General features: G+C 46.7%; 1 protein-coding gene across 1 annotated transcript; it reads left to right on the top strand.

Annotated features, from left to right (window-relative positions):
• The first annotated feature begins 2,591 nt into the window (after window positions 1-2,591).
• On the top strand, window positions 2,592-11,671 carry LOC119463755 (uncharacterized). The gene is made up of 2 exons (XM_037724582.2): window positions 2,592-2,775; window positions 9,504-11,671. Exons 1-2 carry the CDS (start codon window positions 2,601-2,603, stop codon window positions 9,719-9,721), a joined length of 393 nt encoding a protein of 130 aa, XP_037580510.1. The 5' UTR covers window positions 2,592-2,600; the 3' UTR covers window positions 9,722-11,671.
• The last annotated feature ends 93 nt before the right edge of the window (window positions 11,672-11,764 follow it).

Here is an 11,764-nt window from a genome sequence, read left to right on the forward strand (position 1 = left end):
GGGTGGAAGTTTTAATTAATTTATACCCCCTTTCGCGATACAGCCGGGATGGCAGCGTACCCTTTCTAGAATAAATTTGATATACCAGATGATGTTGTTGTTGTTGTTGTTGTTGTTGTTGTTGTTGTTGTTGTTGTTGTTGTTGTTGTTGTTGTTGTTGTTGTTGTTGTTGTTGTTGTTGTTGTTGTTGTTGTTGTTGTTGTTGTTGTTGTTGTTGTTGTTGTTGTTGTTGTTGTTGTTGTTGTTGTTGTTGTTGTTGTTGTTGTTGTTGTTGTCAGGTGAACGCGTTTGTTGTCACGCCGAGGGCATTCTAGAATTGAAAAACGTTCCGTAAAGTAATTTGTTCAAGCTTCTTAATTATAGTCAACGCATTTCGATTTATTGTGCCAGTAGTGTCCGCCTCTTCGTACTGGACAGTTCGAGAATTAGAATTGAGCTATCTGTCACAAGCAACTTGAAAAAACGTTTGTTCAGTAAAGAAAAACAAAGGAAACACCCCATGTAGCAAAATGCAACACTAAAGCGTCGGGGTTGTAACGAAAGAAACTACAATTTGGAGACGTTTTTCTTTAGGTGTCACACAAGAAATCAGGCCTGAAAATCTCCAGTTCTACTCTCTACGGCACAGTCTCTGAATTGGCAGGCTATAGTCGTCTCGCATCCTATGGCAGCCTGTAAAATAGCCCTTATGGCGGCGATGACGACTGCAATTTCTGCATTTGAATGCGTGAAGCCATGCGAGTTTCTTGGCGTGCTCACCCTCGTTGGTACCTTTGCGTGCCGACCATTGTTTTCTCAGGCTCACAAATAGTCGCACGCCGATGCGTTTTCGTCGTTTGAGTACGCACGACTAGAGCGTACTAGATAGCATGACGTCAAAATCAGGGCTACATCTCTCACGCAAGAGTCCCTTCCGGATTAAGAAAAGCTCAGATTCAGTATGTCGCGAAATCGCGACAACAAGCTAGAAGAGATCAGGCTAAAAGGCAGCAACAGACAACAAGCTAGAAGAACCATAGAGGACATGTGCACAGCTAATATTGCATTAACCAAGTGTATTCTACTTAGCTGCTGGCGCAAGTTCTCTGCGGCGACGTATACGTTAACACGCAGCCTTGCTTTTTTTTTTTTTTTTCGATCGCCAGGAATTTCTCATGTAACATGAAAACATCTCTCACGTCGTAGTTGGAAAAAGCGTCACAAGCTTTCGCCACAAGCGCTGTTGCTGACGCCTCCGGAAAATCGATTTGATAATAATAATACCACAGCCACTTCTACAAAGCAGGCAGCAATAGCAAACATATTCAGAATGAAAAAGATTCAAGTCAATGCACTTCCATATGAAACAGTCACAGAAATTAATGAAAAAAAGGCAAGATAATACTCTTTACTTATCATGTAAGCAAGGATTGATGAAATGTTCGTGTAGTGTAGAGAAGTAGTTTGTAAATCAATATCTGGTTTATAAAATAAATTTAAATATGGTTGGCAGTGTGTATTATATTTTTTGCATAGAATAATTGGTATACCGTGAAGATTATACGCTCACGTCGATATTGAATCACCAACTCGCCCAAGCTTGTACTTTATACGTTTACGGACGAGCTGAAATGATCTATTTAGAAAATACTGTAAATCAGCTCTAGTCACATGATGAACGCTGCGCATACAACACTTGCTATACAGTTAACCCTGGCGCAAGTGTCTAAAGGGAGCTGCAAGCTTGGTGGATCAGCCAGCATGAAAGATAATGGGTTATAATTCGCCTATACATTGCGTACTTCCGGCTTCAAAAGTATTTGTGACGTTGCAAATCAATCGTTTTCAACAGCATATTTCGTAACGAGTGCAACAGTTTCGCAATGTTTATGCATGTGAGGAGAGACTTAATGCCTTGCCACGAGCGAGAATAAGAGATTTGAAGTAGCTTGATTTTTTTTTTTTATTAGTTACAGCCGTATGAAAAAAAGAGAGAGCAACAGACCATGAAGTCGGAAAAACGAAACATTTATTTGTGGCGAGCTCCTTCACCGGAAGAGTGGGAGATGAAGACGAAAACTTACAACCCGGAAGACCAGATACCGTTGGCGGAATGGGCTGATGGCGTCGCGGCAAAACAGGCGCCACGCTAGCCCACTCCGCTGGGAAACAGAACTCCACTCAACCTCGATAATAAAAGTTTATTCTCTCTCTTTCTCTTTGTTGGGATGCTTTGCCACTATAGAGGAAGTCAACTGTTATATCTAATTGAAATGCAGAAATCATAATAAAAAGGGGGAAACGAAAATGGAGTTGCTGTTCAGGAAACGGGGATTGGTTGGAAATTTAGAAAGATAAGTGCCTAATAAGTAACGCCATAAGAATGCCTGGAGCAACAAGAACAAAAATCAGGGAAAATCCATCTACTACCCAATGCATTCCCGTGGTAGCCCAACGTTCTCAGCGCCGTAGCTCTATTTATTTTTGTTGGAAACTCAACGTTCTGCCTGGTTAGCTTAGGTTAGGTTAGATTATGCATTGGTTATGCATTGTGCAGACCCGAACACCTCGTCAGCGACCATCGCTTCCCGAGGCTCCCATCGGCTCGCCTGTCGTCCTCCATGACAGTGCTGGCCAACGGCGCTGTGCTCGTCGTAGGGGGCGCCACGTATGGCCCCTCGGGCTTTCGTAGCCTCGACGACGTGCTCCTGCTCAAGCATCCGGGCGCGGATGTCACGTGGACCAAACTGTGCCCGATGCCGTTCCGGGTTCACTCGGCACTGTTGGTCGCCATCGGTGAGTACGGGGCGCAAATGATCGAGTGTATAAATGGTGCTCCAGACTTTAGGTGCGTCCATATAGCACCATTATAGCACCCCTTTTTCTCGTTATATAGGGTGTTCGTCAAAATAGCACTTTTTTATTACACATCAAATAGGGTGTGAACGTGCAAACTGGGTGCGAAGACATTAGAGTGTGTTTGTGTTCGACAAACGTGAAATGCGACATTGTTAATCAACGAGCAGAATGTGCTGCACTGAAATACCCAATTTTGTAAGCTATGCGTTTACGCATAGTTCATGATTAGATGAATGCATCATTTTGCTAGGCTGAAACGCACGAAGAGAAGACAGCAACTTGTCGAACCGAACGTAACTAATCTGTCATCGCTTCAGTACAGTGACGAAGGAAATTCACTAAATCTTATCTCGCATGTCATATTTATTGAAGGAGGTCTAATCTGAAATGCGTCCCAGCTCACCACGTACAACCATATATACACGTGCCCGTAGAAAACAATGATTTTGAAGGTAAAAAAAGTTCACCGACGATTACGATACTCCCTAATGCGAATTTCGAGCACAACTGTATACGTGTTTTCATTTCGCGATATGTTGGGTGGCTCGTGCGGCACGTTGCAAACGGAGCGAAGTGTGGCGCGACTGCCTCGCTGATCGGGAGATCGCGAGAGGCAGCGCGTGGGTGACGCGTGGCCGCGATTCACAGCAGCCGCAGCTGACAGACATCCGCTCATGCAGCGCTTTGTTTCCATACAGGCAATACGCTAGGGAGCCTACATGCAACGCCGTTTTAGGGTGGTGACAGCCTTTGTAAGGGCACTTGCCGCCACCAGCTAAATTGGCGGGTTAAATCTGGGGCACAAAATGGCGAAAGACCAGCTGACAGACCACATTTCCCGCAACCTTTGGTGACGTAAAATTAATTAACTTCTTTTAATAAACTTTGGAGACAAATGGCGCGTCTGAGCGCCGTACACGGCACGTCTACCTTTTAGTTAAACAGACTAGTAAGGACAGTCTTTATTACAGCACACTTCGAAAAACACCCTTTATATATTATGCACAACTGGAAGGCAACGACAATGCTTAATGCAGTTCACATTCTTGGCGTGAGATAATACTACCACGAGCACGCCATCGTGCCTTATAACTTGTTGCTTCATATGTGTCGCACGACATGCAATATTAAAGTAAGTTTGATGTGTTCAAATAACACGAAAAGGCAACTATATATAGTAATGATGTATGCAGGTTTCTTGTGCGCACTGAGGAAAAATAAAGAATTTAATAGATCGCGTGCCAACATTTGTACATCAGAGCATGACAAAAAGAAAGGCAGAAAGACTGGTGACCAAAATGGTTACCCACCAAATTTGGCGGTAAATAGCGATCACAGTTTTGGTGTTGTCGCCACCCTAAAACAGCGCTTGCATGTAGGCTCCCTACAATACGCGCTGCTCTGGCGCCATCTCTTAGCCATCGTCGCCGCAGCGCCCGTCTTGCGCTCTCTTCGCTATCGCTGTCTTTCATCCCCCGCTGTGCTCCTTCGCTCGGTTACGCTGAGGGCGCCGACGCTCACAGCAAGCACGGGTCCCTAAGAGCGGCGCTCTAAAACAGCGCATAAAACGATGACGGAAGAAAATAGAATACTTACCATGAAGCACTGACTAACAATTTGGAGAGCTTATTGCGAAAACAGCAAAAATAAAGAGGAAAATTAATTAACGTGACACGACTACAAGAAACATTGTCGCAAGATGAAACATATGCGTTTGAGAGCACCCATATTCAGCTCTAACTAAAAAAAAAATGGCAGACCTTGACTGTGAATGAAAGAATCGGCGCGCAATACTGCACATGTTTTATCATTGGTTTTTCTATTTCTTACTGCTGTCTTCGCAATAAACCCTCCAATTTGTTAATCAGCCCTTTGAGGTGTGTGATCTCTTTTCTTATGTCGCCGTCGTTTTATACGCTGTTGAAGAAGTAAATCTTCAAAAGTATAGTCGCGATAGAAGCGATAGCTGTATATTCGATTTTACTAAAACGAGAAAGTTCGATTTCATTAAAACGTTACTACTTGCTCGATTTTACTAAAACTAAAGCGAGCAAGTGTCTGCAAAAAACGGAAAGAAAACTTTCAGGCGTGACCTTTTAACGAACCATTAACTTACTCTTTCTAGGCTTTCTACTACAGTGTTACAAGGAGGGGACAGCAATCATTAGTAGCGTATAGAACAACGGTCATGGGCAGTTGTACGATTCTTGAGAAACACCGGCAACACACAAAGGTAACAAAATAGTAATAATATCGGTGTAGAAAGCACGGAGAAAACCTGCCGGCAACGCTTGTCATTTTGTGCAGCGCGGATGACTCGAGTACAGCGTTCACGCTGTCTGCCTTATTTTTTTTTTCTCTTTAGTTTTTTGTCTGTCTGCCATCTGCAATGTACAGAATTGGTTATATGTACGGGACGTGTGTTTTCCCAGGCTCATTGCTGGCGCAGTAACTCTCACTCACCTTTATCACTCACCTGCACGTACCGTACAAGCACTCTCTTTCATGTCGTCTGAAGCGGACAAATATGACGTATTAGTTTGCAGCTTTACGCGAAATCGTCGCATTTCTTTCTAATATTTCTTCGAATTTTACACCGAAGTCGCAGCGCGGGCAAGTTCGTGTGTGACGTCACGGTCTTTCTCCGCCCATGAACGGCCAAAACACTCGAAAATACTCTCTAATTCGTGACGTAGCTCTGATGACGTACCGGCGCTTTGGATGTGCGCGCGACATTCAAGAGAGGGAACTGTTGGCCCTAATTTTCTTCCGTAGCAGCGAAGGTTCCCGGCACATAACTGAAAACAGCGTCTTGGAAGAATACCGCGCGGTTCAAAACTGACTCGCAGCGCGTGAATCCGCGATTGGCTGACGAGTATAAAATGGACGTCCCGAGCGGCGACTGCACAACGCAGGCGACGGGAGGGACGCATCGTTCGGGAACGAGCAGGGGCAGTCAAGTGGCGCCGACTCGCGGCAACCGAGGAAGTCGCAGAAGCGGCGGCGGCGCGGCAACTTCAACGACGGCAGCGTCGTCGTCGGGAGAAGCGGCACTCGCAGGGGCATCGGCGGCACTGCCGCCGTCATCGCCGGAAGCGGCAACGTCACGGCGCGCGCGCCGTTCGACATTCCTTGGGTCGTCGACGCAGTTCGCGAGAAAGCTCACCGGCAGCACGTTTGCCTACTCTTGCGACGTGTGCGAACCAGTGTTACCAAATGGTTTTTTTTTTTAAGCGTGTCGCTAAACTGAGACAAAAACGTGGCTAAATTTCCGCTAAATTTTGCTGAAAGGTCGCTAAAAATTGTCGCTAGAAGTTTTGAGTAAATTTTAGAGGAAAAGCGGTTCGGTGTGAGAAAAGGAAAGATTGGCGCTCTCTTCTGCTGCTCAGCGTAAATTTTAGATAACGCAGGCGCTCTGGAACTATGTAATATAAGCTAACGTGGCTTATGTCTAGGGTCCGTGCCGGCTGACGATATAGCAATAAATTTTCCAGCAGCGTGTGTAGGGGGCTCTTACCTTGCTGATATACTTGCACAACATCGAACGATGACAGCTGAAATTCGGCGTTCGCACTCAGATTTTGAGGTTATAAATTCAGCACGGATCCAAAGAACACGGGTAATCTGATCTTTCTAAGAAAGCAAGCGAAGGCACAAGGTCCTCGTTACCCTGAAAATTGTACCACATATATGCCCTTTATCAAAGCACGCATGCGCAGAGTAACCGCTAAGCCTAGATAAAGGAAAGAGGCACGTACGCGTACTTCCACACGGCGTCGCACCACAATTTTTGCTATAGGCGTGGACGGCGCCGAGGTTATACCCACGTACAAAATAACACGTATTCTCGTTTCAAGAGGAATGCATCCAACGTCGACGCAAAAGGCGCGCTCAGCTATCATGCCATTTAGAGTTGCTTAAATAGGAAAATTCATCAGTGTTTATGACTATGTCAATGACTTTCTTTTCTTGGGGGGGGGGGGGGGGGGGGGCAGCAGATTTTTTGCAATTTTGCGATAATCAAAAATACACTGTTAACACTAAATGAAAAAAAATTATTCTGAGGTTTTACGTGTCAAAACACCGTATTGGTGCACGCCATTTTGGGGGAACTTGTAGTCTTGTATTAATTTTGACCATGCAGCTGGCGTTCTTCAATATGCACGCGCCTAAATCTAACTACGCCGAGCGTTTCTTCGTTTACTTCCCACCGCACGTTGAATGACTTACCTGGAATTGTCGAATCGAAACCGCATTTGACGACTGCTCAGGACTGCATTTCAAGTAACATTACAATCGTAGACCACATATAGCACCAGTTTTGAAACATGCTCTGCGAAAGTTTCAGAGTATCATTTCCAAAGTCACTTAGGTTCAGCAAAGTGCTGTTCGTAAGACATTTCTGCAGCAGTTATAGCACAGCTCGAAAACGCGTGGTACGCATACGCTGCACCGACTTCCAACCATCTAGATATGCATATCTAGCTGCATAGTTAGGATCGCAATATATAAGGCGTGCTGAAAGAAGAAAGCATACGAGAGATAAGGAGCACGAGCGCCATGAAAGAATAAAAAAAATGTGGGGAGCTTGCACTAGTGGTGCAAGGCTGGAGTAAACAGCAGAGCTGGTGATCGACCTAGCTTCTTCCAGGTTTTACTAGGCTTGGCTAAGTTTTGCTGGGAAATGCTAAGTGCTGCTAGGCACGGTACGTATTCCGAATCGGCTCGCCGCCGACGCGCAGATAGGGTGGCTAGAATTCTAGCCACCCTAGCGCAGATTCTCGCTTGGCCGCGCGACGAGCTTCAAGATGAGCGGCGGCTTCTTCGGGTGTCCGGACCTTCTTTGGTCATGGGTCAAGGCTACATGTACTCGCCATAGAGTCAACGAGAGTTCTGCCGCCATCGCGGCGGCTCCGAGCTTTTATCTCCCGGTGACGTCAGGACTAAGCTCCCGCCTCCACACTTGCCGGGCACAGCCAGACAAAGCCCACACAGCCCGCGAACCGTGTTTGCGCGACGTGACGTCACGGATTTTGGCTCCGTCTACCCGGCGGAGGGAGGAAGTTTTGGCGGGAGGGCGGGAGCCGGAGTTCTGGTCAGGTCACGTGATCCCTCGACGGGCGCGCGATGTCTGTGGCTAGGCCACGTGGGCTATTCAAGTACGCTGTAGCTAGGCGAAGCATGTGCGTGGTAGCTGGGAAGGGTGGCGTGAAGAGCTTGGCGAAGCGATGGCATACCTCGGCTACAGTGTACTAGAATACTTCGGTATTCTAGTACAGTGTACCTAGGCGAAGCGGGGGAGCGGCTATGCCAGGTGGTTGCTAGGCGACGCGAAGTGACGTAATAGCTAGACGGATGGAGATGCGCAGTCGTAGCAGCTGGCGCGGCGGCGGAGGAGCGAGGCGCAGATGTTCCAAGTTGTTGCTAGGCAACGCGGGGTGACGTCATCGCCAGGCGCAGTTTCAGGTCTACGCTACGCGGCGCAACGAAGAGCTTAAACATAGGGAGCCTACAAGCAAGCGCTGTTTTTGCATGTATGCTCCCTACTTAAACAGCTCCGCTGTTAAAAGGGGTTTTTCATTCACTGCTACGCAAAGGTACGAACAAAGCCTCATACACATGGCAAAAAGTGACGTCATCGCTGTTGCATTCTGAGGACACCGGACAACGCAGCCGAAGCATACAGATATAAAACAGATATGGCAGGATCGCCAAGCACGCATATGGAAGATGCGACCCTGAACTTGCTGGCGGGAATGATAAAAAAACTCGTGACAAATCACGTAATGGCCACGATTGCGGGCGTCTTTATCGCCACGGCAAGCGTGTGAGAGATATGCTCGCAACTGGTATATAAGTGCTGGGATTACTACTGCGCGAACCCGAGAAAGGTAGTATAGTTCGTCGCGGCGCTTGCCCACGTGAATGAATCGGCCGCTGCTCATTGGCCTCCCCGACCAGCGGCGAGCGGCACGCCGCAAAAATGGCTCCGAGACCCGTTGTATTCAATTCGCTCCGCGGCATGAAAGCGTTGCCGCAAGCCCTTTTTCGCGGCGCGCTTTCTGCCGCCTGCGTTTTAGCGCGCAGCTCTTAATTTTTGACGCCCGTTTCTGAGGCGAGCGTTGGCGTTGTCCCTCGTAACCGAGCGAACGAGCATAACGAAGGATGCAATCGAACGCGGAGCGGAAGATGAAAGACGGCGATAGCGGAGAGCGCGAGGAGGAAAGCGGAGGAGGAGGGTACAGCGGTGCCATGAGGCGGAAAGCGGGGGAGGAGGGTATGGAGAAAGCGTGAGAAGAAAGGCGTAGTGCCCGACGGCGCCAGAGTAGCGCGCCGTCGTCTGTTCACCGATGGCATGCGGCGAGCGCGTCCAACGATAACATATATGAAAACAAAGCGCTGCATGAGCGGAGGTATGTCTGTCTGCGGCGGCTGCTGTGAATCGCGACCACGCATAACCCACGCGCTGCCTTTCGCGATCTGCCGATTAGCGAGGCAGTCGCGCCACACTTGGCTCCGTTTGCAACGTGCCGCACGTGATAGATCAATTGTCTGCGCCAGCCAATATATCGCGAAATGAAAACACAGCTGTTGCGGTCGTACCACTTCGTTGCTGGTTTGCGATTGCCATGCGAGTCTGGAACACTGTGCCCTCTTCCTTGCAGACACGGACGCGTACGCCATAGGCGGATGCACGGACCGCCAGGACGGTGCCGGCACCCGCGCGGACATGCTGGTGATGCGAGCAGGCTGCGCGGGGCACCACCACGAAGACCAAGAGCTGTGCTGGGAGCGCTGGGGCACGCTGCCCGGCCGATTGGTCGGCATGGAAGCCGTGCTCTTCCGTGCCGAGGACGCCCGACCCAGCGACCCGAGCGCCTAACGGCGGCCGAGACGCACGTTACTGGGGCGGTCGCGTAATATTGCGCGCGGCGCGAGATTCGTTCTTCGTAGAAAAGGAAATATACGTATACATTTCAAGTTTTAAAATAAATCAGAACTGTATTATCAATTTTTCAACTAAGTATTGGGCACTTCACTACGCAAAAAGCTTGAGTGTGCCTATGCAGGTCCTTGTAGACAACAGAACATCATCAACGTACTGCAAAAGTTGAGCAGACGTTTGCATAACCAATGACGCATACAGAATTGTGTTCAGCGATAGGTAACAGTATCATTAATGTATGCGCATCATTGACTTGAAAAATACATTTGTACAGGCTAGACGACATACGTACAGTCAAACACAAAAGTTTACCGACCATGGGGTCTCAGAAAATGTTCAATTCCAGAGCAGCCGGTAGCTGTATCCAGAAAAACCGTATACGACAATGTTGATAGCATATTCTAGTCAAGCCCCTAAATGAAAATACCAGGTTGCATTGTGAGGCTGCGGAGATATTCAGCTTTTTCTCAGATTTCATGGTTCGTATTACTTTCTGGTTGACTGTACATGTGTGTGATTGCATATGAAAAAAAAAAATCGTACGAATGCACTTTGGTATGAAAAAGAGTGGGGCTAAGTACTCCATGTATTGATATCTTAAGTATTCTGAAAGTATTAAGTATTTTGAAATATTATCTAAAACGAAACCTGAAAGTGATCCAACAGTACTGTCTAACTTGGTTATAATGAACAGGCTCATGCAATAAAAACAGTTGACTATATCAGGTACCGAACCTAAATAAACTTTTGTGGTGCATTTGGCACATATGCATTTGTTATCTGCTACAATAGAGAAATATAACAAGCAAGAAACCCATTTAATTGATGCCAAAACAATGCGTGGTAATTTTTAACTGTGCCTTGCATTGTTTCTTAGTCACTTAGAATGGCATGCAATTAGGCGGCTTTATAGCAGTCAATGGACGCCCGGAAGTTCCACATATCCAATGTCCAGTTCATCATATGGAGCTCTCTTACGTAAGTACCGGTCAGCATGTTTGGCATGTTAAATATGAAGAATAATTTCGCTTTATCCAGGTTCGACTGTAGACATTATTCAGGCTAGACTGTATTCAACTTTGCTGAGTAACCATAAGCACAAAATTAAGTACATAGCAAGCGTGCTTACCACTGCCAAGCATTTGGTGCTACTCGGACAACTTTCAAGCAGGTGTCGCCAGACTACAGTAGTTAAGATTCTGGGTCATGTCAGCACGTAATTTTTCACAGATCCAGTGACATTACAATGATTCACTACAGGATGAAGGCCTCTCATAAGCATCTCCAATTGTCTTGCATCAGCAGACTCCTTGCTTGTAAATAATGGCTCACTGCAGGATGAAGGCCTCTCGTAATGATCCCCAATTACTTGTCTTCTATTAGCAGACTCCACGCCTGCAATTATCCTCATTCCATCATGCTACTTAGTTCTCTGCTGTCCTGCACTACCCATCCTGTAATTCTAGTAGGCCAGCAGGTATCTGCCCACTGCATTACATGACTTGCTCAACTCCATTGCTTTCCCATAATCTCAACTAGAATGTTGGTTACTGCTCCTTAATGTCTTGTACACACCACTGTCTTTCAGTCTCTTAATATTCAACTTATTTTTATTCCATTGCTTACTCCATGGTCGTTAACTTCTCGCACTTGTTAACTTCCAAGGTTCTGCACCTTATATTAGTAATGGGAAAATGTAGTGATTGTACAGCTTCTGTTAGCGGTAAGTATAGCGGTAAGCTGCCAGTCATGACTTGGTAATGCTGACCTTATGCCCTCCAACCTATTTTTATTCTGTAAGTTTCCTTCACATAATTGGGATCCCATGTGACTAATTGGCCTGGATAAACATACTCTTGCAGATTGTAGAGGCTGACTACATATCACAAATTCAAATTAACTTGCCCGGCTACTGGACATTATCTTAGTATTCCACATCTTTATACAAATCTATACTGCAAATGATACACATCTATATAC

Source organism: Dermacentor silvarum, chromosome 9 (assembly GCF_013339745.2).
Source record: "Dermacentor silvarum isolate Dsil-2018 chromosome 9, BIME_Dsil_1.4, whole genome shotgun sequence".
NCBI classification, from domain to species: domain Eukaryota; kingdom Metazoa; phylum Arthropoda; class Arachnida; order Ixodida; family Ixodidae; genus Dermacentor; species Dermacentor silvarum.